Source organism: Argiope bruennichi, chromosome 7 (assembly GCF_947563725.1).
Source record: "Argiope bruennichi chromosome 7, qqArgBrue1.1, whole genome shotgun sequence".
Classification (NCBI taxonomy): Eukaryota; Metazoa; Arthropoda; class Arachnida; order Araneae; family Araneidae; genus Argiope; species Argiope bruennichi.
In genome coordinates this window covers 127,483,169-127,507,559 of record NC_079157.1, presented here as the reverse complement: position 1 = coordinate 127,507,559, position 24,391 = coordinate 127,483,169, and the positions used below count along the sequence as shown (strand labels likewise).

At 32.8% G+C, this 24,391-nt stretch overlaps 1 protein-coding gene across 1 annotated transcript in view; it reads left to right on the top strand.

Annotated features, from left to right (window-relative positions):
* Positions 1-12,631, top strand: part of LOC129975649 (zinc finger protein 155-like) — a 32,746-nt gene extending 20,115 nt beyond the window's left edge. Inside the window, exon 2 of the mRNA XM_056088749.1 lies at positions 7,218-12,631. Within this exon, the coding sequence (XP_055944724.1) occupies positions 7,268-8,338 (1,071 nt within the window). The 5' untranslated portion in view covers positions 7,218-7,267 and the 3' untranslated portion in view covers positions 8,339-12,631. The remainder of the gene's footprint in view (positions 1-7,217) is intronic.
* The last annotated feature ends 11,760 nt before the right edge of the window (positions 12,632-24,391 follow it).

Sequence of the window (24,391 nt, the reverse complement as noted above, 5' to 3'; positions counted from 1 at the left end):
ATAGAAGGGAATGCATACAATGCCGTCAAAAAATGCCTCTCAGTACTTCAAAAAAATGTTTACATTGTAACGGCTATTTTTCGGAAAACTTTAAATACCAGTATTCGAGAGGATAACGTTCATCGGGAAATATGTTCAGGCTTAAAAAGCAGCTGTGAATTATAAACCCAATTTTTTCTCTGCATGCCTCTCCCCCCCCCCCTTTATTTTTGTACTTTTCCTCTCGGATTGATGATTTTTAATTTAAAAGAAGAAAGCAGTGTATCAACTTCTATCCGGGTGCAAACTTAGAGATCTGTTTCGGAGAACCAATTCTCACACTTTAGCCAATAAGGTTGCCGCTGTATATTTTCCTATGTCAGCTTTCCTATGTTTACAATTTTGCCTGACTGTCAATAGAAAAAAAAACTGCTTTTCATTAAAACAAACTGTTTCGGGATTGCTACTATAAAAGTGAGTTTAAAATTGCATTTGTCGACAGAAAATTCTATTATAAATAAAACCATAGGACGACGAAATGTAAGTCAACGATAATCTGGCACTGTAAATGTCGACCACTTCGCTGTAAGTCGATTATGAAAACCAGTTTCTAACTTCAGATTCAGACGTACTGAAAGTAGGCCGAAAGTTGCCTGCGATGACCTGGTACTTGCGATTTGGCGCAAGTTGCATCAGGACTACAATCCCATAATTTTAGTTTAAGCCAATAATTACAAGGGAATGCATGCCTCTGATTGGTCCAAATTATGTCATACTGCAGTTCTGGGATCAATGGGCAGTATTTGCTAGTATTGTAAAGCCTTGCACTTTTCTAGTTGAATAGAGCCGTGATTACTATAGATTGTGTTACTGAAATGTAACGATTTTAGAAACAATTTCCATCCATCCTGAATCTGAAGGGAAAACAGTTTCAAAGTTGATGTTGAGTAGAACATCTGTCAACTGAATAATAGCATAGTTTCGACATCATTTATACCCGAGTAGCAGCAATAATTCATTAATCACTATTGAGTTTGAAACGTGATGAAGTTTTATATTATATTCAACTTGTGAAGATCACATTATTCAAACACTTTCAGAATTTAGTTATCAATTAATTTAATTTGATTTGTATACCATATGAATGGTGAGGAAGTGAAGTGCACATGAAAAAAAATTTTTTTTCAAGGCTCCGTAATATTTATAATAATTTATAAACAATAAAAAATATTTAAAAAGGAAGAGTTTCAACTTTTTAGTACTTTAAAAAATGAATTTTTAAAACTGTTTTAATTGGATTATGTTTGAAAAAAACGTAATAACGTAGTAACGTTCAAAGCGTTAAACATTTATTTTTGTTCTTTTAAATAAAAATATTTAATCATTCTTTTTATTTATTTGGAAATTTTTCATTCCTTTTTGTATTTCAGTTTGAAACGTTTTTATGATTTTAAATCAAATTATTGAAACACTTTATTTTTTTTTTTCTTTTAAATTTTAGTCGTTCTTATTTATTAATTTACTTAACATTTTATTCAAAAATTGATTGTATTTATGTTTTCCTATTCGTTATCTAAAACCTCTTGCAATTAACAAAACTTCTACTTCTCTCTCTTCATAGCGTTTGACGAATAACTGGGTCGCTGATCTACTTCTGGTTACTTAACAGAGCATGATGTTTCAGCTAGGTGCTTTTCTTTTTGAAATGATTTTCGATGTTTATTATTAAAATAACAACGAACCATGTCCGAAATCGCATGGCATTTTTACAAATCTAGAAAATGCTTCGTAACAAAATGTTCTTATTTCTTTGCTTAATTCCTCCCCCTTCTCAACACACATGCACGTTTTTTTTTCATGTTTGTAAAGATAGAGTTTTGTAATCGATATTTCTTTCTCAAGTATGGATGAAGAGTTCTGAGAGTTTGTGCAATTGATATTTTCGATCATTACACTCTATTTTCTGAATTTAATTATCAATGAGTCGATTTATTTTCATTAAATCTTAAGTGACACCACTCGATTATAAATTTGAAAGAAAAATTAATAATAAGATTCATAATTTAACATAAGATTAAACATGTTTGTGATAGAAGATTATGAAATATACTAAATATTAAAATGTGATGAATAAAAAAAAATTATAAAGCTTAAAAAAGAATTCTCTGACTTCTGAGAGAACAACAAACTTTACAACACATAAAAGCAAGAGGTACCATAATTAATTATATGATAAAATAATTTAGCTCAGAGAGTATCATGGGAATTAGAATTCCCAAATATTCATCCTAAATTAAAATACACTTAACTACTTTTGGTGACCAGCTGTATATCTGGATGAATGCTTGCTAAAATTTTCATTTTAATATTTTATGTAATTGGGTCGCTTAATAACTTTTTCAGTAAAATATTTTTTTAAGCCTCAAATTTTGATAGTGATATAATTTTTACTATTATAAAAGCCTTCTTTTGTTCGTTGTACTATGTATCTCTCTAATTTTCTGTCAACTCCGATAAAATTTGAACTCTAAAGTGAAGTGGAAGTGATTAAACTTGAATTAATAAAAAAGCATTTTTTGCTAACACCAAATATGTTTTTTTTTTAATATAGTTATAGAAAACAGAACTGCACAGCATTAAATTCAGTTTTTAGTTTTACTTCCAAAAAAATTTAAATGATGTAAGAAAAAATATTTTATTTTGTTTCAGCCAATAAATATGCTAATTAATTTATATGTTAAAATATTGGTATCAAATTAAAAAGATAATTTCTTTGAATTAAAAAAAAATGGGAAAATCATTTTTTTTACTGTGATAATTTCGGTTGCTATGGCGGAAAAATGCAAAAATTTCGCCTCATTTGTAATTACTTAAAATCCTAATTAAAATTTCAAAAAAAAGAATCGCACCGAGATACACATTTTCACTCACCAAAGTATGTATGTTCTAAATTTGGTAGGTGTAGGCAAAATGATAGCTTGTAGAGCGCCAACACACACATTCATCTTTATTATAAGTAAAGATAAGGAATTTGATATGATTCCGATTCATATTGTGTATTTCTACCATTGTTTCATACTTTTGTATTTTCGTTTTAATCTCCAGATTTTATTTCATTCAAGAATTAGTTTTTACTTTTTTATGGCGCCAGTAAAAAGGCATTTTCAAAAAACATTTTTTTTTTCTCATTATTTCTTGTAATAAATATATTCTTGTCAAATCTAAGCCTCCATCGAAAGAAAGGCTCCTATTAGAAGTCTAGAAGGGATTATTTCAGTTGGCTGTTCAATTTATATTTTCTGCATGTGCATTTTCAGGAAAATTGAGATGATTAGGAAGGAATAAGAAGTAGGTCCCGCCCCCCCATAGAATTAAAAAATGCGATAGTGCGATAAAAAATACCAGAAATGCGATAGCAGAAAGCTGGTTTCGAAGAGCTGCACAGTTTAAATCGGCTTTTGAATATTATCCAGCTCTTTACTGGTTCTAATTTAAAGTAAGAAGCTTAAATATAGAGCTAAAAAATCAAGTATGGAGCCTCACAAGTGTGGAAAGTTTTAGATGACATTTTTTGGCAGTATTTCGTCTATGAATTTTGTGTTTCCTCTGGATTCTCAATTCTGTGTTTTCTCTTGATTCTCATTTGAATAAGTTATAACCGAACTTATTCAAATTAAAATCAAGTTTCCTTTAAATTTCAGAATTCTCGTCATAAAACTTTATTTTGAATTCATTTGCAAATCAGTGCAGACTTGTTAGTTGGCAGATTGATTTACGAATAAACAACTTGAAGATGACAGTATTAAGATTACCTTAAATAAATCTTAGTTTAGAAAATTGTATTCCCGTTTTATTTCAGTTTAATTTATTTCTTATAAGGTTGCCACGCCATTGGGGGAGAACCAGGAAAACACATGGAATTTAGAAATCGACTAAAAAAAACCTGGGAAATGCAGAAAATTTTCAGAATTTTCATAAAAATCGAGAAAATATAGGGAATTTTAAGTTTCTTAGTTATTTTTTTTTTTTTTTTCATCTAAAAAACTCCGATCTCTAAAGATTGAAAGAATAAAAGATCGTTGTCAATTTCCAAAAATGAAACAATACCTTCGCGATTGCGTAATGCGGAAACTCACTTCTTTTCTATTCTTTCTTCTTTTTTTTCTGTATAGATTAATAAAGTTTCTATTTGCGAGTCAGTTGTTCTTTTTCCATGAGATTCCCGAATTGCAGCTAATGAGCATGCACGAGACATCTGTAACTGCATGAACGAATACATTTCTGTGGTGCGGGAATAGCAACATACAATCACCGGAAACAGCACGGTGTTGTTTAATCTATTATTTCGTCAATTTATTGAATGGTTTGTTTATTATTTGAGAAACTGTGAACTGTGAAAGATGATATATATATATATATATATATATATTGGTTGAAGCAGAATGCAGGTTCGAAGTCGTTGAAGAAATATGTTATTTTTAATTTCGTTTTATTCTCTCTTGGGAGACATTCATGATTTATTTACAAGAAGACGCAGTGCGGCACAAAAGCAGAAGTAAAGAAGAGAAAGAAGGGCCAAAACAAATGATCTCTAGTCTTATATAACATGGGATTTCCGGCTACGCACCAATTCAATACACGTGTTGACCTTTGAGAAAGGCAACGGAAGTATCACTTTCACTCGATACGTAGATTGATTACGCAGTACTTTTTACACAGCTTCAGTTGAATTAATTAAACCGAAAGTGGAATTGTATCAAGAAATAAGAGAATGAAATTACTATGGGCTAAATTAAAATAAAGTTTTGGAAATTAATTTGGATTTAATTCAGAGTTTAAAATATCATTACACACACATATTGAAGCAATGAACTGCTCAAAATCCATATTTAAAACGAATTGGACGGATAAAAGAAAATCAAACCGGATTTCGCTGAATGAGGTTTGGAAGTACCGAAAATCCATGTGTTGCATACTGTTTGTTTTGTAAGAAGGTAATAAGCCTAAGTAATATGGGAAAAGAGAAAAACATGCAAGACTGCGTGCCAGTTCAAAAGAGTCATTATTGATATTGGATTTATTATAGAAAAGGAATACAGGAAAAGATGATGTATCAAATCCGAAAACGTCAAGTTTAATGCCCGAAAAGAAATCGATTTCGAACTTTTTAGTACAGGAACAGTCATTTAAAGCTGATTTTTTATGGGCATTAAAACTTGTTGCGTCACAGTCGTCCTTCAATGCATTCAGTGATATATCGGAAATATTTTCACATACGTTCAATGAAAATGAAAAAGCTAAACAAAAAAAAATGTACGTTAGGCCATACAAAAATTTCTTATTTTTTAAGGATTAGTTCCATGAAATTGGTGGCTGAAAAATGATATCTGAATACAAGAATGGGCAGAAATGAATAAATAAATAAAAAGAAAGTAATCTTGCTTCGTAACGTTTTTGTTCAGTAATCATTAAATGATTTGCATCATGACAACAAACATGTTTTGTATTTTATTTCATCCGAGTCCTTAATTTTAAGCGACCAACAATTGAAGAGCACGAGAGGTAATATTTCTCCCTCCTTAATATATAACTTTTGTCTTGCTAAATTCTAGATAGTAAATAAAGAGAAATTGGTTTTTTTCTAATATGAATATAAACCTTCTTTTAATACGCTATTATAATGTTAAATTATTGTTCCCTTTCCTTACTTTTTCCACTCCTTAACGCCATATTGCATTGTATAACTAGAACATGAATGCTATTCGCGCATTTCCTCGTGTCTTAAATATGCGTACAGGAAGAAAAACAACAACAAAAAACAGGGATTTTTTTTTCTCCTCCAGATTTGAGTGGCAATGCTGTTCAAATATTGTAGGTTGTTCACATCGGAATATTTCTTTCTTTGCAATTTGTTTCCATGCTTGTGATTTCAAATTTTCGTACACAGATATGAATTAAAAATGAGTAAATGAAATGTTTTTTTTTGGAGGGGGGGGGAGATTAGTGGTTTGGTTAAAGTCTCCTCAAATTTGCAGTCGTTTAAGGGTCCTCTACAAGTTTTAATCCGGTCCTGCTTAAATAAGAAACAAAATTCTATGGATTCTGGCTCAATTCGGGGGAGAGGGTGGGGCAATGCGTTTCGCATAATAGGAAGTCGCTTTACGCGAGACATGTTTCATAGAACGAATACATTGAATTTCAGACAAGTCTCTGATTTATAACTCTGCATATTGAGGACGAGCCAACGCAACATTAAAATTGCTATTGCGTATTTTTTCTACATTTCATTAGCATTTCGACTGAATTAAAAGCGCAATCTTGTAAATGTAATGCCATTGTGACTAGCGAAGTACTTTTAGAACCTCTGTTAACGTAAATATTTTAACATCACGACGACAAAGATTGCCGTGCTATTACAGGTTTTCGCAATAATACTTTCTTTGATGGCCATAGTTAATTTTTATCATTTTTACTGGAAGTTTTCTCCCATTTTAATGAGTTATCCACTATCTAGCATAAAAAAATAAGAATAAACGACAGCAGAATTGTTGTTAACATATTCCAAATTTAACGAACTATTCCAAATTTAAATTGAAGAGGCACATTTTATATGCACGAGCTTGAATTTTCCCCATTCTTCTTCACATTCTTATTTAAAAGTTGGAAAGTTAATTGGCATCCATATAATTACAGCTGAATTAATGGAGGTACTAGCGCTGAATGTTTATAGTCTTTTAATGTAGTCATCAATGCTGTGTCCAACTTGTTTCCAGTGATATGAAAGTCTTAGAATTCTTGGAACAGTGCCAGTTTTGTTGATGGAGAGCGGTTTATGTATATACGAATCTGAATCAATTCAATAGTGAATGTCACAAATGGATGTTTCCTTTCTTGGAATTAAATCATAACCACAGGGGCTTAAATCCGGATAGGTCAATCGTCAATTTCAGCAAGCAAGTAAAAAATAAATCGGTCAAGAATTTCTGACCAGAGATTCTTAAAGCGAAAGAACTTCATTCGAACCATCGATAGAACTAATTACTGTTTCAGGCATTCTACAACTTTCACATAGCTGGAATTAAGTTGAAGTGCTATAAATGTTTAAAGCTAGTGCCTGTGTTATTTCGTTTATAATAATATGGATGCCACTGTTAAATTTCGAATACTCGTAAATGTTTTTCTTTTCTTTTTCTAATTTTCGAAAATAACTGAAAATCCTCTTTCTCTCTTGCATTTAGAACACTGCCGATTCTTCCAAGGTCGCATACTATGAAAAGTGTGCACGAGCATGTCTATGCTGAGACTTGTAAGCCGGATCGTGCCCACGTGTTGTCAGGACGAAAGCATTTCCCACTTGCTCGTCGCCAAAGATATCGACACGCCGGTCCGAACAGACATCAACTGTTCCGGCGATCAGAACTCGACAAATTTCGTCGTGTACGAAACTACTTTTTGCAAAGAAAAGATACTCCCTCCCAACTCTGATCTGGACAGCACTATCGCTTCCAAATGCAATTCCACGCCTGGTTTGGTGAATCTGAAGAAGAGTCGTCTGCGCCTCACCACCGAGACCAGAGAGTACGAGAATCTGGACGAAATTCCTTCTGATCCAGTCATTAAAGTGAGTCCAGAAAACTTGGGTGATGGAACTTGCGCCGGTATTCTGGTGTCCATTCCTCTTCGGTTATCCAGAAGAGAGGTGCAGGATTCTTCGGGCACGTCCACTTTCTATTTCAGCGCCGGACACATTGAGCAGCAGGTGGTGAGCGATCCAGAAAAGCCGTATGAAAGCCACAGTGACCCGGAGGGAGCCGAGGACAACTTGACGACGAATAGTCTGGAATGCGACATTTGCGGCAAGGCGTTCGCTAGCGCAACGCTCCTGCAAGAACACAAAGCAAAGCACAAAAAGGTTCTTTTCTCGTGTGAGAAGTGCGGCAAAAAGTTCTACGGAAAGCGGAAACTGGTGATGCACTTGAAGACTCATGAGGAAAACGATGGTTTCAAGTGCCCCTACTGCGAGTCAAAATTCAAGACCAACAAGACTCTGAAAATTCACATTGCCACCCACGCTGGCGATCTTCCCTACCTCTGCTCCGTGTGCCCCAGCAAGTTCTCCGCTGCCATCGATCTTCGGAACCACGCCATTCGCCACAAGAGGAAAAAGAAGTTCACCTGCGAGGAGTGCGGGAAGAGGTACAACAGCAAAGACCACTTTGAGCAGCATTGCAATAACCATCGCAGCGGTAAAGGATCGTTCAAATGTGACGTCTGCGAGAAAGTATTCGCCTTCCGTTCGAATCTCACGAAGCACAAGAGGACTCATAACGGAGAGTTTGTGAATAGTACAGAATCGTAGGTCAACTGATGAACTGTCTTAGTCTGTAGACAATTCTTCCGAAGTTTTGTTTAGACGTAGATTTTAACCACTTGCGGTGGAAAGACGTGTCACGCACGTCGAGAGTTTTTTGTCACACAATCGCCAATGACGTGCTACATATGTCAGCAATGATGCTCACGACACGTCGACACAGATTGTTTGTCGGTGCACTGTTTTAGGGGGAGGGGGTTAATTCATTTATAAGATATGAATTTGTTTCCGATTTCTATAAAGTGTGGGATACCTTGTGCGGCTTCTTTGCGAGTTATAGTGGACTGTTATAGCGCGCGCATCTGGGAATTCCTGCCACTGCAAGTGGTTGCCTTCGATCATAAGAATTGTAATCTAGTCTTACTCAGTGTAATCAAAAAGCGATTAACACGTTCGCGGGTGATGAATAATTTGATGAATTTTTGATGCAATCGATTTATTAAGTCTACTGGATGCAGTTAGATGGTTTGATCCATCTAATGTAATAGGCAAAGAAAAGACGAAAATATTTAATGAATCGGTTTGCTATTACTATAAACTATATAACGCATAATTTTTTAAAAAGTTACAACTAGTTAGATGTAGTTATATGATAAAATGGCTTTCAAATCTGAATGTTATAGCATTTATATTTTCGTCTTGCGTCATCTACATCATAAGGAAAATGAATGCACTTCTGCGAACGTGTTAAGTTCTTCCATGCGGTTATCAGTTTAAAAGTTTTGGTGTTCTGTGTGTGTTATAGGTCTATTTTTAATTGTAAAAGTTGCTTGTTTTTGTCTCCCTTTTTCACCTGCTGTCGGTTTAGATGAGGAGTAATCGATGTTGAACAAAATATTCGTGTACATAGGAAGTTATTGAATGAATGAAGCGTGGCTGCACTTATATCATCAGTTGCGGTCTTGATCAGCCTGGAACTCTCCAGTGATGTGGCGACAGTGGACGTCGGCAGGAGGGGTAGCATAGAGACTAAACATCGGTGCATTTATATCAGTTTTAAAACGCAATTATGATGAAATAATGTCATGCCATTTATCCTTATCGTAGCATTAAGGGCGAAAAAGGTGTTCGACCCCCGTTACATTACTGACATTCTGTTCCCAATTGAAGTTCTTTACTGAACTTTTTTCCTCATTAAGTCTGCAGTTTTAATGCATTAATGAACAAACTATTATGTGGAAATTTGAGGAATTTAAACGCCTCGCCTGTTTTGCTTATTGTGGTTACAAGGTGTTTTTTAATTGTGTTTGAATGTGAAGAATTTAATCTAGTGCATTTGAGTTTAAATTAAAATGTGCCTCTGACTCATTCAGCAATAACAAAAATAATTACTTTCGGGTGATTCTATCGAATTCAATTTGTCGCCGAAAGAAGTCAAATGAATGAAGACTATGCAAGTTACGCTGTTGTTAAAATGCCTTCCTAACTACTATGCAACATGTATTTCCAGATGTAGATAGCAGTATATCTCCTTTTAATTGTAGCAAGGAAACTATTTTCGTAGTGTGAAGAGAAGAAAGGAGGATAAAATCTCAAAAGTTGCATTTTTTTTTTTTTAACTCAGGATTTTATGGAAATGGAAATCATTTCTTGATTATTTGTCCTATTTTGTAATTTTACGTTTCAGTAACTTGTTTATTGCTCGATTTCAACGAATGATAGATCATGTTTCATTTTCATTTAATCTCTCCATTTATGAGAAGTTCCCTACATGGAGTTATGAGCTTTTTTAATTATTGTAGTGAAATATTGGTGAGTTTTAATTGACACACAACTTTGAACTGAAATAAGTTCTCATAGCTTCACTGTTGACATAAGTGAGTAATTAGAAAAAAAAAAAAAAAAAGATTGCTCATTCTCGCTTTCATTCTTTTTCTATATCTTACAAACCGTCATTTTCAACAGAAAATCATACTTTTAATGTTAAAAATTTATACTTTTGGAGTGAAAATGCTCATTATTTTTTTATTCAAAGCTGATCTTCAGTATTCCGAAAGAAAAAAAAATCCATGTGTCATATTTTAGGGCTGTAAAACATCTGACAAAAAATATGAAAGTTTTGGTAATGTTCAAAATAATTTTTAAAAAAAAACTGTTTTATTTTATTATTACTTGGTTGCGCTATTATGTTAACTCTGAAATGTTTGACTTTGGAAATCATTCTTTTCGCTTTAATATTCTTTTCAATTAAAAAAAAAATGTTCGTGGTATTAGTATCTACAGCAACTCGTTAGCATTTCAGTTCGAAATTGCTGGTTCATTAAACCTCACTCAGCACATGCGATTATTTATGGATTGCAGTCATTCATGAAATTAATTTAATAATTGAAATTTAAGTTTTAAAAACTCAAAGTAATAATTTTGGGATAATTTATCCGAATTCCAACCTTTTCTGGAAAAAATGAATTACAAATTACTTTATTGATAACATCCGTTCCTGATGGAAATGCTATTGCGGTCATTTCATGAATAATGTGATTTCTCCAGTTACAGAAACTAGAAGTGAGAAAGGACTCAATGGAATGAGAAAGTAAGTTAAAAAAGAATGCCATACATTTATGTCGCTTGTCGTGCAGATTGGGTGGAATTCGATTTTAACTGTTACAATAGAAAATGAGGAATATATTTTAAATTGAAAATGAATTTTGTTTATTCTCATTTCGATGAAGTTTTTCGAATAAAAGATATAAATAGGAGGCTGTATTCTATTACATATACGATATAAAAGAAATACGTTATTTATGGAATGGCCCCACTTTTCGGAATGTGGCCAGTGTTGCATGGTGTTTCCCTTTTGTTTTTTTAGTTGTGGAATAGTTTGAAGGAGAGAACGAGAGTAGAATCTTAAAAGTTGTGCAACTTCTTCAACTCAGGATTTTCTAGAAATAGCAATCATTTTTAGTTTTTTTCTTGTTTTGTATTTTTGTGTTCGTTTCACTTGCTTATTGTCGGATTCTAATGAATGTCATTTATCTCTTACAGTCGTGAACCTAACATTGAATTTCTTTCACTTTTGTGGTTTCGGGTTCCATCTGGTATCAAAGAGTATTGAAAAATGATGGGATTTATTTATTTATTTATTGAGTGGTGTTTTTTGAGCATATGAGTGTTTTTCTAAGAGGCATACGTTCCTAAACGGCATCAAATGACACATTTTAATTTATTTTAAAGTCACTTTAAAATCTAGAAATAATTCATTTCAGGTACACATGAAAAATGTTACTTTCACTTTCAGAATTATTCTTTGATTCAGGATGGCATGCTTTGATTTATTTTTATGGGTGTTCCTGAACATGACGTTCGAGTCTTCCAATAAAGCAAATTATCTGACTGTACTTCGAAAGGGGCGTTTCCTATTCTCTAAAGGAATGCATCCTTTTAGCACTTTTCTTTTATTTAAAAATGAGTCGCCTCAAGCGATCCACTAGTTCGCTCAGAATATGGACTCGTTTCAGATAAATTGTTTTTTACAACTCAATATCCATGACTCCGCCACATTCAAACCGTGTTACTTCGTCTCTTCCGTACGCTCTCTTTATTGTGCACGTGAACCTTTCTCATGTAGATAAATCCTTCGACATCGTGGCGCTGTTAAAAGCATCAATATCCAGTTCATCAGTCTTCTAAATTTCGTGATATTGTAGTTTCATTTTTTATACGTCTCGTAAACTACACAGATATTAAATAGAAATCTTGTTCTTTGGCTTTCAATAATGGAAAAAAAAAATCACATTGCAATCAGATAGTGACTGGAACGATGAAAGCAGTTTAAACTTTAGGGAATCTGTTGGAAATCAAGCGAAAAAAAATTTTTTTTTAAATGCAAAAATTCAAATGCAGATTATTAAATGAATATCATCAAAAAGGCAATTTTTAAAATTTTGCAACACTATAGAATTTACATTGGTACGATAATATTTTCGGAATGTATCGCAAGAATCCATACATTCGGCTTCATTTTTAATGAATTAAAATTTGCAAAGAATCTTTCCAAGTTGCGTATTTCCAACCTCCAAGGTATATATGTGCCTCATTTGGTACCTGTAGGTCAAACTATTTAGCTCTCAGAGCGCCAACACATTCATCTTTAATGCTAGTGCATAGATGTCCGGAAATTTCGTTTGCATTCCGGAATATTTTCATCTTTACTAGCCATTAGGACACAGTGGTCATTCGAATTCGTCAGTAATTCTATTTTTTTTTCTGCGATTCCTTGATTTTCTATTAATATCATCTATGATTAAAATGAGTATTGGCTCATTCGAAATTAAAAATTGAAATCAAATTTATTAATATATTTTTTATTTCTGAATTGTTTGTCTGTAATTGTATACATCCTTAACGCATCGGCTGGGTTTATTTATATATAATATAAAACAATGCATTCATTTAAAAATGTAATAAATTATCGCACTACTTCTTTAAAATTTTAAATGAGTAGGATGTCATTTGAATTTTTACTATTTGGTTGCTGCATTCAAAATGCTACGTACTGCTTATTTATTACAATTTTTCTTTACTTAATAATTCTGAAAATAATAATTTTAATAAGTTTTAAAAAATAATTATTATCAGTTTATTGAGTAAATTTATTTACTTTTTTTTTTAATCTTTGAATCATTTATTAAAAGCGGTAAGCATTTAAAATTAATATTTGCTGCTATGTTGAGCTTAAAAATTCGCGTTTCTTCTTCGTATTTTTACATTTTTTTTATTCGAATATAATGAATTTATATTGGGTCTTCAATAGCAAAACATTTTAATCGATCAGAGAAAATTTGCTGATGCTATGCAGGAACGTGATTCAATATTTAAAATAATTTCATTTGAAGTGTCCTACTTCTTGAAATACAGATTAAATTCGTAGTTCCCTCACGAATTTCTATTTTACTGATAAGAGAAATATCGATTTCTCCTTTGCAAGTTCAGCAGTATTTTCTCAGAATCGCTCATTTCGTAAATGAGACAACTATTTTAGTTATAGCAGTTTTTTCTTTTTCAAATTTATTGGTACAAACAAGGCTAATGGATCACTAGATTATTTATTTTGTTTTTGCTTATTATTTTCTTTTGTTTATCTGGGGTTTATTGTTTTTTTTAATCTTTTATTTTTGTTTGTTTTTGAATCGTACAGGTCCTAAGGAGTGCTTGCTTAAATCGATTTGAAATCAATGCAGATGCCGCTGATATTTTTTATTGATACTTTTGTAGAAAATACTACTGTGATCAAAAAGTATGCCTCAAAAAGTATTCGGAATAATATCACAAAAAATGATCCATTTATTCGTCAAAATTTATTGCATCTCCTTCAAAGTTATCTCCTCTGACATGAATGCATTTCCGTCAAAGGTTTCTTCAAACTTTAAAACGTGCCTTAAAGCGGTTTTTGTGCAATCCCTTCAGAGTTCGTAACGAATTTTCTTTTATCGGATTAATGGATACAAAATGGTGACCACGAAGAAACAGTTTCAACTTTAGAAATAAGAAAAAATTTCATGGTGTCATAGCAGGTCAATACGGAGTTTGTAAAGCCGTATTTGATTTTGTGTGTGTGTGTGTGTGTCAAAAACACTCGATAGTAATGGTAAAAGACTCATTAGCGTGGGGAAAAGCTCATGAGTTTTCTCCCCACAGTTTTTATTGTTTTCGTCTTTTCCACATAGAAACTCATTCTATAATGCTTCTAATTGTTAAACGGTGATTTTTTGACCAGATCAATTTGGTGATTAGACGAAGGCGGTGGTGTGATTCATCTACGACAGGGCTGCCACGGGCTCTAAATGTCAAAATCCTTTTAGAAGCTTTTATAAAGGCCATAATTTTTGTTTCAAGGGTCTAAAAGATAAAAGTCATTTTTCTATTCTGAGGCCTTAATTTTATACTTGATTAAGTTTAATATTTTTCTAAATAGTAAAATCAAATTCGTCAAATTTTCTGAGATAAGATCCATTAGAAACAGTGAAGACAATTTTTTTGTATGAGTATTTAAGAAAAGGTAAAATCTTTAGCAAATTGTGGAAAATAATACACACTTAATATTTACTCACGGGCAGACTGTTGCATTAAATTCTTGCATTGAAAGAAATATAATTTAGCTGAATGAAATATAATTGATTGTTCGAAATCACGAAGACATTAAAATCGTTTATAGCAGAAGCAAGACAAAAATATTTAGCTTATCTTGAAGATTAAAAAATATCGAAAGGAAATGAAATTCAACACACACAAACAAAAAAAGGAATACTTTTTTTTTCTTTTGTTATTTAACCCTTTAAAGGGCCATTTTTTCTAGTCATATTATGTTAAAATATTTTTAGGCTTGAAATTAGAATAAGGAAAGGGATTCATTTAGCTGATTAGATAAATTTAATGTGATTAATTAATTAATTTGGTTCATTAATAATTAAGTAACAAATTAAGACACATCATTTTGTGTGAGATAAAGAACTGTAGCATCTAAGTTTCTGTCTTTCTAAAAAAATGTATCAGAACTTATGTCAACCTACATAATTTCAGACAAAGATTGATAAATTTGGTGGGAAGCATACTTCCCACGGCCCTAGAAAGGGTTAAATGAACTTTAAAAAAATAAGAAAAGATGCTTACAAAGTGCAGTTGAAGAATTAGAAAAAAGTTGTGAAAAATGAGTTGACAAATGATATTAAATGTGCTGCTTATCCATCAAGCAGTATTCGCCGCTAATCAAAAGAGAAAAATTCAGAATTAGAAAATATTGAAGAAAAGTTAAATACAATGCTTAAAGAGTATAAAAAAGCATTCATTTTTGCCCCTCTCGAAATGTCATTGTAATTCTGGATAGGAATTTCGTGTCCACCTATTTTGTAACAAACTTGTTACTAATATATATCAAATCATGATATTCCGAATTGCCTTAAAAATAGAGCAGCCTTAGAAATGCCTTCCATTTTTATACAGGGAAATCCTGCTACCTTCTTTATTCCTTTCAAACACTGTTGTTCTTGGTAAAAACGGTTGTTTTTAAAGACTCTTTGCAACGTTTCAAATATTTTTATCGTAAGAATTGTTCTACACAAACAAATTTGTAAGCATATTCTTCTCTGAATTATGTTCACTATTTACGAAAATCGACATTCGTATCTTATTTTTGTAAAAAAGTTAATTTCGAACGACAAAATGAAATGAATTCCTGTCTGTTGCCAGATATTTTGTAACAAGCATGTTAAATCAATTGTTGACAGTACATCCAATCTTGATATTCCGAATTGCCTTAAAAATAGTGAGAGCAGCCTTAGAAATGCCTTCATTTTTTATGCAGGGAACCTGCTTTATATAGATTTTATTCCCTTCAAATACTCTTGCTTATGATAAATTGTTGCCTTTTGAGGTTTTTCGCGTCATTTCAAATATTTTTCTATACGAATTGTTTTGCACAAATATATGATGCCTATTTTTTACTCAGTTATGTTCAGAAGTTAAGAAAATCGACACATTTAAGATGTGTATCAATGAAAACAAATTTATTTTCAGACGATAAAAGGAAATGAATTCCTGCCTGTTGCCGGATATTTAAAGCAGTAAAAATGTTTGATAAAAGTGTGTTGGCGACATCTGCTGACGTTGCATTTTAAATGAAGAATTACGGATACTTTTTGATCACGGTAGTACACCGAGTCAATAGGATCACTTCCATTTCAAAAGTAAGCTTTTAATTTTTCAAAAAAAGGGAGGATAGGATCTAATCGGCAAGAATCATTCAGTTCAACTGCTGATATGTACTGTGATGACTTTTTCGATGCCTACGTTGACCTCAAAGACATCCTTGAAGGCCTTCCATTTTTATGCAGGGAAAGAATGGAAATCCCGCTACCTTCTCTACATATTTAATTCCCTTCAAACACTCTTGTTTTTGTCTTTTGGCGGCATTTCATGATATTATCCTTTCGTAGCTGAACTAAAATGCTGTTTGACTGATTTCTGCAGGCTTCCAGTTTACTTTCTTATATGCGGTATATTATTTCTTGTCTTCGTTCTACAGAAAGTAGCGAACCTTTTTTTTTTTTTTTTTTTTTTTTTGACGAAATTATAGAGTAATGGAGGAAATGCTTTAGCTTATGATATTCCAACTAAAATTTTGCTCTTCTTAATTAGCTTTGAAAATGAGTTATTCGGTAATGGAAATGAATAATTATTAATAGAAAAAATATTTTTCAATAAATAATTATTAATTGATTTGCATTGAAAATTTAAATTCAAGACAGATTTTCTCGATTTTATTGCTCTCATCCCTTATTATTACAAACAAATCGTGAAATGTGAGATGAAAGAAATATACGTTAGGGTTGATTTGCTAGAAATATTTTATAGAATAAGGAGTTTAATTAATATTTTATTTATTTTTAATTGCTGTTTTCTTTTCATCATACTTTAGATATCGAAAACAAATGTATCGCAGTAGAAAAATTTCAAAAGACCATTCTTGGAACTGCGACATCCCGTTTCTCTTTAAACGAATGTATAAAAAAATATGCAGCTCTTTTTCTGCATATATGCAATAGGAGGAAGGCAGAACGGTTTTTTTTTTCCCCCTTTCTCTGGAAAGGGAATTTATGGTTGAGCGATAAGGTCTCTGCCTTGGATTCCGGAGGGTTCTTTGTTCGAGACCCAATTCCACCAAAGAACTGTGTGAGCGGATCTGGTGCACGCTGAATCCATCGGGTGCAGATGTTTTTCCGCTGCTGTGTTGGTAAGTTTGGAGAGGGGAATACCAGCTCAGGTGTCGTCTTCGTCATCTGAATGTAGTTCAGAATTACGAGGCCTCTCCCCAAATAGCCTTAGTGTTGCTTTAAAACAGGGCATTAATATAATTAAACTAAACTCTCTTTGAAGAGAAATATAGTATACCGTTTTTCTGTGTATTTATTGTGCAATTTTCTTTTGTTTCGTTGATGCTGGGTGTCACTCAGATTTCTGCATCCGTATTTGATGAGTTAAAAGTGTTCAACTGTACCTCAGTTTGACGAAGTCTAGTTATCGAAAAGGGTGATTCGAATGGGTTGATTAAGAAATTGTAAAATATTTTAATTTTAAATAATACATTCATCCAACCCCAATGGATACTGCTCTCGCAAACCCGAAACGATTCATTTGCTTGCAGTGTTCTTTCGGATGCAAAATAATGTATATCTTTAAGAAGTTTATTTTCTCTTTTGTTAGTTTTGTTTGTTGAGTTGTTGCCAAAATAAAAATAAACTGAACCGAACTGCAGCACAAATTCTTATGAAATAATAAATATTTAGGCATTCATTCAAAATGGCTAGAATTATATAAATTTAGTAGAAATTTTTTAAAACACGCTTTTATTTGTATATTTAAAAGTAAATTTCTTTTAATTGTTTTCTTTTTTAATTTAGAAATTTTAATTACGGAATATTGAAATCTAGTTTTCCCAGATTCATTACCAGGCAATTACACTCGCGCGAAATCAGCATTTAATTTAATTTAATTTAATGATTAACTGTCAATTAAGCTTTGAAAATATTAAAATAGTGTATTATCATCCGGAACATACTGTTACATACAATTTCAAAATTAGCGCAATAAGATAAATATCGATTATAAAATTCTATCTTTACAAATATGATGATATTCTCATAGCCTCTGGAAGAATAAAATAAGTAAAAGATCAAATTATTAAGCGTATAAAAATAATGGAGAAAGAAATACAAAGTAACACCTTTCTCTAGGATAATTTTTTTTTTTTTTTTGCCCCATTTTGTAGGTTGTGCAATTTTGTAATTAATATTGAAAACTTTAACCTAAATATATTCGAAAAAGTTAGTCATATTTTTAGTTGGTGGATCCTATTTGTATTCCAGCTTGCAGTTTCAGAAATCCTATTTTACCTAAAAGATGCTGAAAAAATTATGCCTTGACTTTTAAACTAAATATAAGAGATGGAGTGGAGGGGAGAGGGACTATTAACGAGTCTTGATAGAACCAGTTAAAATTTAATATTAACTGTGAAAACATATTGACTTTGCTATTCAAAAATAGAAATAATTACAATTCGATTAGATGGACTCAATTATACAATGAGGGGCCATGTTCAATATGTATATTTCTAGGATTTGCTACTGGCGCAAAACGCAATAAAAAATAAAATTATATATAAAAAAGATGGTTTGGTCACCAAACTTCATTTAATAATCTGTTAACCTTCGCTAAATCTAAAATAAAGTATAAGTCCTAAAAATGACGAAAATTCCTTTTGCGAACTTTCTGAAGAACCACAACTTTATCAGTCTAACCAAAATAAATAAATAACCAAAACCAGTGCATTATGAAAAAAAAAATTGCTATGCAACGGAGCTAGTTCTGTGTACGCCAACGATGTGCTTCGTGCACGGTGTTGGGGTGGAGTACCGTATTAAATGTCAGCTCTAGTGAACCCGAAAGCAAAATGATGTTGCAATCGCGCTCAAATATTACATGTGTTTGAAAGAGCATTCGTGTCTTGTTTTTGTGTATCATACTAGAACTAAAGTGCTAATCCTTATAAATCAAAAGTATTATAAGTGCCAAGGGATATTTCCAGCGAGTTCACTGTGTTCATTCGGCGCTGAAGAAAACATACTGTTTTTTTCATTGCGTCCGAAATTATATCTATGCAATATTATTGAATCTATGCAATACTGTTAAATGATATTTTCAACTGTAAATTCAAAAAGTGAAATAAAAGCTGTGATTTGTTTTAAATGATTGTGGTCCTTTTCGTCATTTGCAAATATTTTAATATTGGAAACTTCTTTTGGAAAATATAACATTATTGCCAAACATTTTTTTAAGCACTAACTCGCCAAATTTGGCAATAATACTACTGGTTGGCGGCCATTGTGATGTCTGGGGAAAGTGCCACATACGGGACAATACCATTTCTTTCGTGTAACCGAAATTTAGCATGAGGTAACACTATATATGAACGTATTTGTACTTGTATAATATCTGTAAGGAACATCTTGCTATAAAATGACATAATGACAGTTTAAATATGAAAAAAAGAAGAAAACCAGGAATTTTAAGAATCTAGCCTGGAGAATTGGAGTTCGGTGACGATTCTCTTAAGTATTATTAGCAGTTTTTCCTTTTATTTTGTTCTGGACAAGTAAGGTTATTTGTCATTTCATTTTTGTGGTTTTTGAGGGGATTGCCTGTCTGGCAAAACGCATTCGGAATTTACTTTATCACCTCTAGACAATGTAGTGACCGTGAGCAGAAATAATCAAATGAATATGAATACTGTTCAAAATAACAAGTACTTCAGAAATATCAAAAGCGACCAATAAACATGTGATGCCTCTTTGACCAAATCGGTATCAAGAAATAAATGTCATTCTCTCGAATGCAGATAAAACCCAGAAATTACCTCTGTTAAACCCATTTCTCATTCGAGATTTAATCAAAAATATCATTAATAGGCATGACTCGATAAACAATACGAAATATACTCGGAAGCAAAATAATCTTCTTGACAAATGATTGATATGTACTGCCCAATTTTTATCATTAACAAAATTCATAGACAAAAATATTGTGACTGATGTCATACGAAATAAAAACCTTTTCTTTTTTTATTTGACAAGGCCTACAAATACCCTCTGGAGAATCTCGCTGCAGAAAAAAACAACAAAAAAACTCATCGTTATTGAAATGCGTAGATTCTTGAAGCAGAACTCAACAAACGATATTTCACCAGTTTTAATCATTGTCCTTGGAACAACTCTGCCCGACTCCATTAAATTTTGGTTTATATACCAGGGCATCCAACAATTCATAGATCGTCAACCGTTGTAGTAAATGATATTCTTTTGCACATCCTACCCGAACCTGTGGTAAAATCAATATCAGTTACCTTTGTAATGTGACATATCTTGGACCTTGTCACGGGCCAGAGAAACGGATCAATGGCAATGATCCTATACTGTTGAAATTGTGCCAATAGCTACAGATCTGCGGGACGCTCTAAATTCGAAATTTTAATTCTTTCTCCAAACAATGAAAAATTCTAAAAAAACAAACAGCATAAACTCATATATGTTACCGAAATCTATTGAATGTATATAAAGAATATGTGAAAGGTCTTGATTGTAGCACCTAACCTGCACATAAAAAGAAAATTCTTCGAAATTTGAATCATATGTCTAACACTGAAATGCAAAGGGAAGCTGGTTTTAATAATATGTGGAGACTATGCCATTTAACTAAGTCTTTCTTTCTTAGGTTGTCTTGTGGGTTTTACTTTCTTTATTTTTCCCCCCTCTTCAACCCATAAACTTTGGGGTTTTCAGCTCATTTTTTTTTTTTTTTTGTCGCCATTTTCATTTGTTTCATCGCTTATCGCTTTTGGTCACAATTTTTCAACGCATAAATTTTTCTCAAATTCATTTTTTCCCCAAAATGTTCTTTTTGCAGAGGCTACATTAAAAATAAAAAAAATTTGGTTCAACCAACCTCCATTTTCCACAACCTCTTTTTGAGTCTTTCAAGAAACATACTTAAAAGAAAATAGATTCCACAAAAAAAAAAAAAAAAAAAAAAAAAAAATCACAACTCACCGAAATAGACCAGGTGATGACTTCGACAACGAGTTATTTTTAGAAAAGAAAATGACTCGGATGTTGAAATCTTTGCCGTAGAAACCCAAATAAGCCAAATTTCCACAGTAATAAATATTTATTCTTCTCGCGATTTGATCAAAACTTTCCTAAACGGTATAAACTCACCAACTTGGTGATTTCAAACTCCATCACCCTTCATAAGGCGAAAACCATCACTCTACTTATAGGGATGATTTTGTTGGACAGCTGCATAGTTCTAATTTTATACTAATCAGCGTATCATTATATGTTGATGAGTATAAAATTCGAATCGTAAACACTATACATATTCCCGCACCTACTCGAATCGTAAACACTATAACATATTCAATCTCATCTTGTGCTCTACTCGCCTTCACGAAGAGTTCGATGTTCTGTTTTTGACTGTAACTTTGAGAGTGATCATGTCCTCCCGCTGGTGTGGTGTGGAAGTTTGGGGAAGGGATGCCAGCTCTGGTGCCGTCCTCGTCATCTGACCGCGGTTCAAAATGACAAGGTCCTTCCCAAAATAGCCTTAGTGTTGTTTTAAAAAGGGACCTTTACATAATTAAATTTCAGAATGATCATAGGCCTGTAGTCGTTTCACGGTAGAAACTCAATGCTGCAATTAAATACTTTAAAACTATGCATTGGAATCCAATCGTTAAGAAAATCTTTAAAACATTTACAAAACCGACGATCGAAACTGTTGCTACTAAAATTTCAGAAATCATTATTAAACATACAACAAATAAAATCTTATCTAATAAGGATTATCCTCTGTGGTGGAATGCTGTCAGCAACAATCTCTGTCGTTTGAAAAAACATGTGGAAAAAGAGCAGTTGAAAAAACATATGAGGAACATTTTTATTTCAGATTGGATTCAATATAAAAAATACAGAAGTAAACCTAAATATCCTGTCAAAAAAAAATGTAGATACTACGAAAACGTTTGTCGCAATCCTATAATATATTTTTTTCATTTTTAATAAATTATCCAGCTATACTAATTCCGATGTTAACGCATTGCGTACTGGTCACGAGATATCCCTTTTTCATGTTTTTTCGCCTAAATAGATGCATAACCAACCAGAGGCAAATATTTAACACAGTAAGGACCGCAAAGAAATCTGTGAGACATACGCCTGGAACAGCTCGTTTTTGGTTAGACTTGTACGTTCTTAAATTATCATAACTTTGTTATGTATGAAGCAATAACAGACGGGACACGCAACACGAGAAAACTCGCGAGCGGTCCTCGTGATGTCTTAAAACAAGATATTGCTGCAAATCGTGCCGAACACCACTGCACAAGGGAATATGTCTTACCAAATATTAAACTCTAAAGCAATATTCAAGTCTGTGAAATAAATAATAGTTAAAATGTTTAAAAAAATTATATAATAAATACATGTGTAAAATATTGTTACGAAATTTCCGGGTTCGTTTGGATAGTGGAAGTGATATGGTGTGGAGAACGCTCAATCAGCAGGTGGCAGTAGAAAAAAACAACGACGTTTATTTACACGAAGACAGGACAGCACAAAGATGACAAGTACACAGACGGCAACTATGTACATCATCCAGTAGAGACGAACACAGTAGCACACTTCAGTAGACAGCAGCACACGAAGCGAATAGACAGAATAAAGCAGGAGAGGGGTTCCTGGGAGCTTCGCTCTACCGTCTCTCCAACGGCTGACCTTCTCGCTTTAGCTGCCGACTCGCTACTTCTCACACGTCTTCACTTACACCATCTTCTTCGCAGCTTGAGAGTTCCTGTCTTTTATAGTTGCCGGGGGCGGGTCTAGAATCTTCCAGACCAATCAGGACGTCTCTGGGTGTATCTCGGTTCTTACTGGATGGATCGTGAAACTTCTCGAACTTTCCAGTATGATCCATTTTGTCGCCAAATGGTCGCCAAACTCTGAATTCATTGACGTTCAGCACGCACAGGACAGATCGTACATCTTGTCTTTCTTACGATGACACTAGTCGTACTGAGAAGCAAAATTACAGGTTTGTAACAATATATAGTAATATTTAGAAATACTTTATGTAAATATAATACCAATGCAAATTAAAAATGTGCATATATGTACCCTATTGCTTGCCAAGCATGCTTCTCAAACGTTCAAAAATGTACGGGTCGTGGGAGCGCGCAGAGCGGCGTAAGCAATACGTTACGAACAACGGCACCATCTTTGACAATAGATGCATAAGCAGTTCTAAAATTCGAGTAAACTTTTTGTAAAATATTTTGCAACGCACAATTATCAACTTAAACGTATTCCTATGGACTATAGCAATGATAATGAATTTTTTAAAATAATAGTATAAAAATTTGAGAATTCAAACTATTCAAGAAACAAAGAATTCCACAGCAAGTGAAGATAAAATCTCAGCAGCTTGGTTGAATACACAACTGACAACAATTTGATTGACGGTACATTTTTCTACAAAATTTGATATATTTCAACAACAATTAAATTTTCCCTTACTGCCAAAGGATTGGAAGCATGTTGTCACTTTTCCAATTCTAAAACCAAGGAAATAGGAAGGAAGGCACCTCTTATAGACCAATAGCTCTTACTTCAGATTTTTGCAAAATATTGGAACGCATCAGCCCAACGAATTACTCAGTACACAACTTGTAGTTAAAAAAAAATCATTACGGTTTTATACCATTCAGAGATAGCCAAATAGGTACGTACAAAATTTATTCAGCAATTTCTAAGGACATAAAAGCAAAGAACAAAAAATGTTTTATTGTGGTCAGACTTGATCTTAAAAGCTCCTATGATACAGTTCCTATTGATGATTTGACTTATAAATGTCTCCAGCTTGGCATCACAGGCAACATCGCTAAATGAACTCACAACTTTTTTCAAGAACAAACGTTACATATTAGATGGCAAGATGCGATTTCAGATATAATTCCTTTTCAAAGCGGTGTTCTTTCACCGGTTCTTTGCCATTTTCATGAATGATTTTTTGAGTCTTTAGACACGAATGTTGAATGTTCTGTTTTTGCAGACGATTACTAAATTACAAAATACAATGGATGGCATTTATAAATGGCGCTTTTCTTTTAAAATTTCCATGTGCGCTGAAAAAAGTGATATTATGGATCTTTAAAAAACTTCTCAACCTTTCTTTCGTACATAACCTGTGACGGAATTCCACTTATTTGGACTGAATCGATCAAATTTCTTGGAATTTCGTTTGCTAAAACTAATCAAAATGCCAGATTTCTAAAATGTCTTAGTAATTAGGCATTTAAAAAAATATTTCTGAAAATTTTAGGTTCCAAAAGACGTGCTTTAGGAACAAACAAACAACACCTTAATTACAATCTTAAACAACAGCATTGCAGTTGTCCCATCATCAGTTAATTCTCTGAAGCAGACTTCCAATCCTGTAACA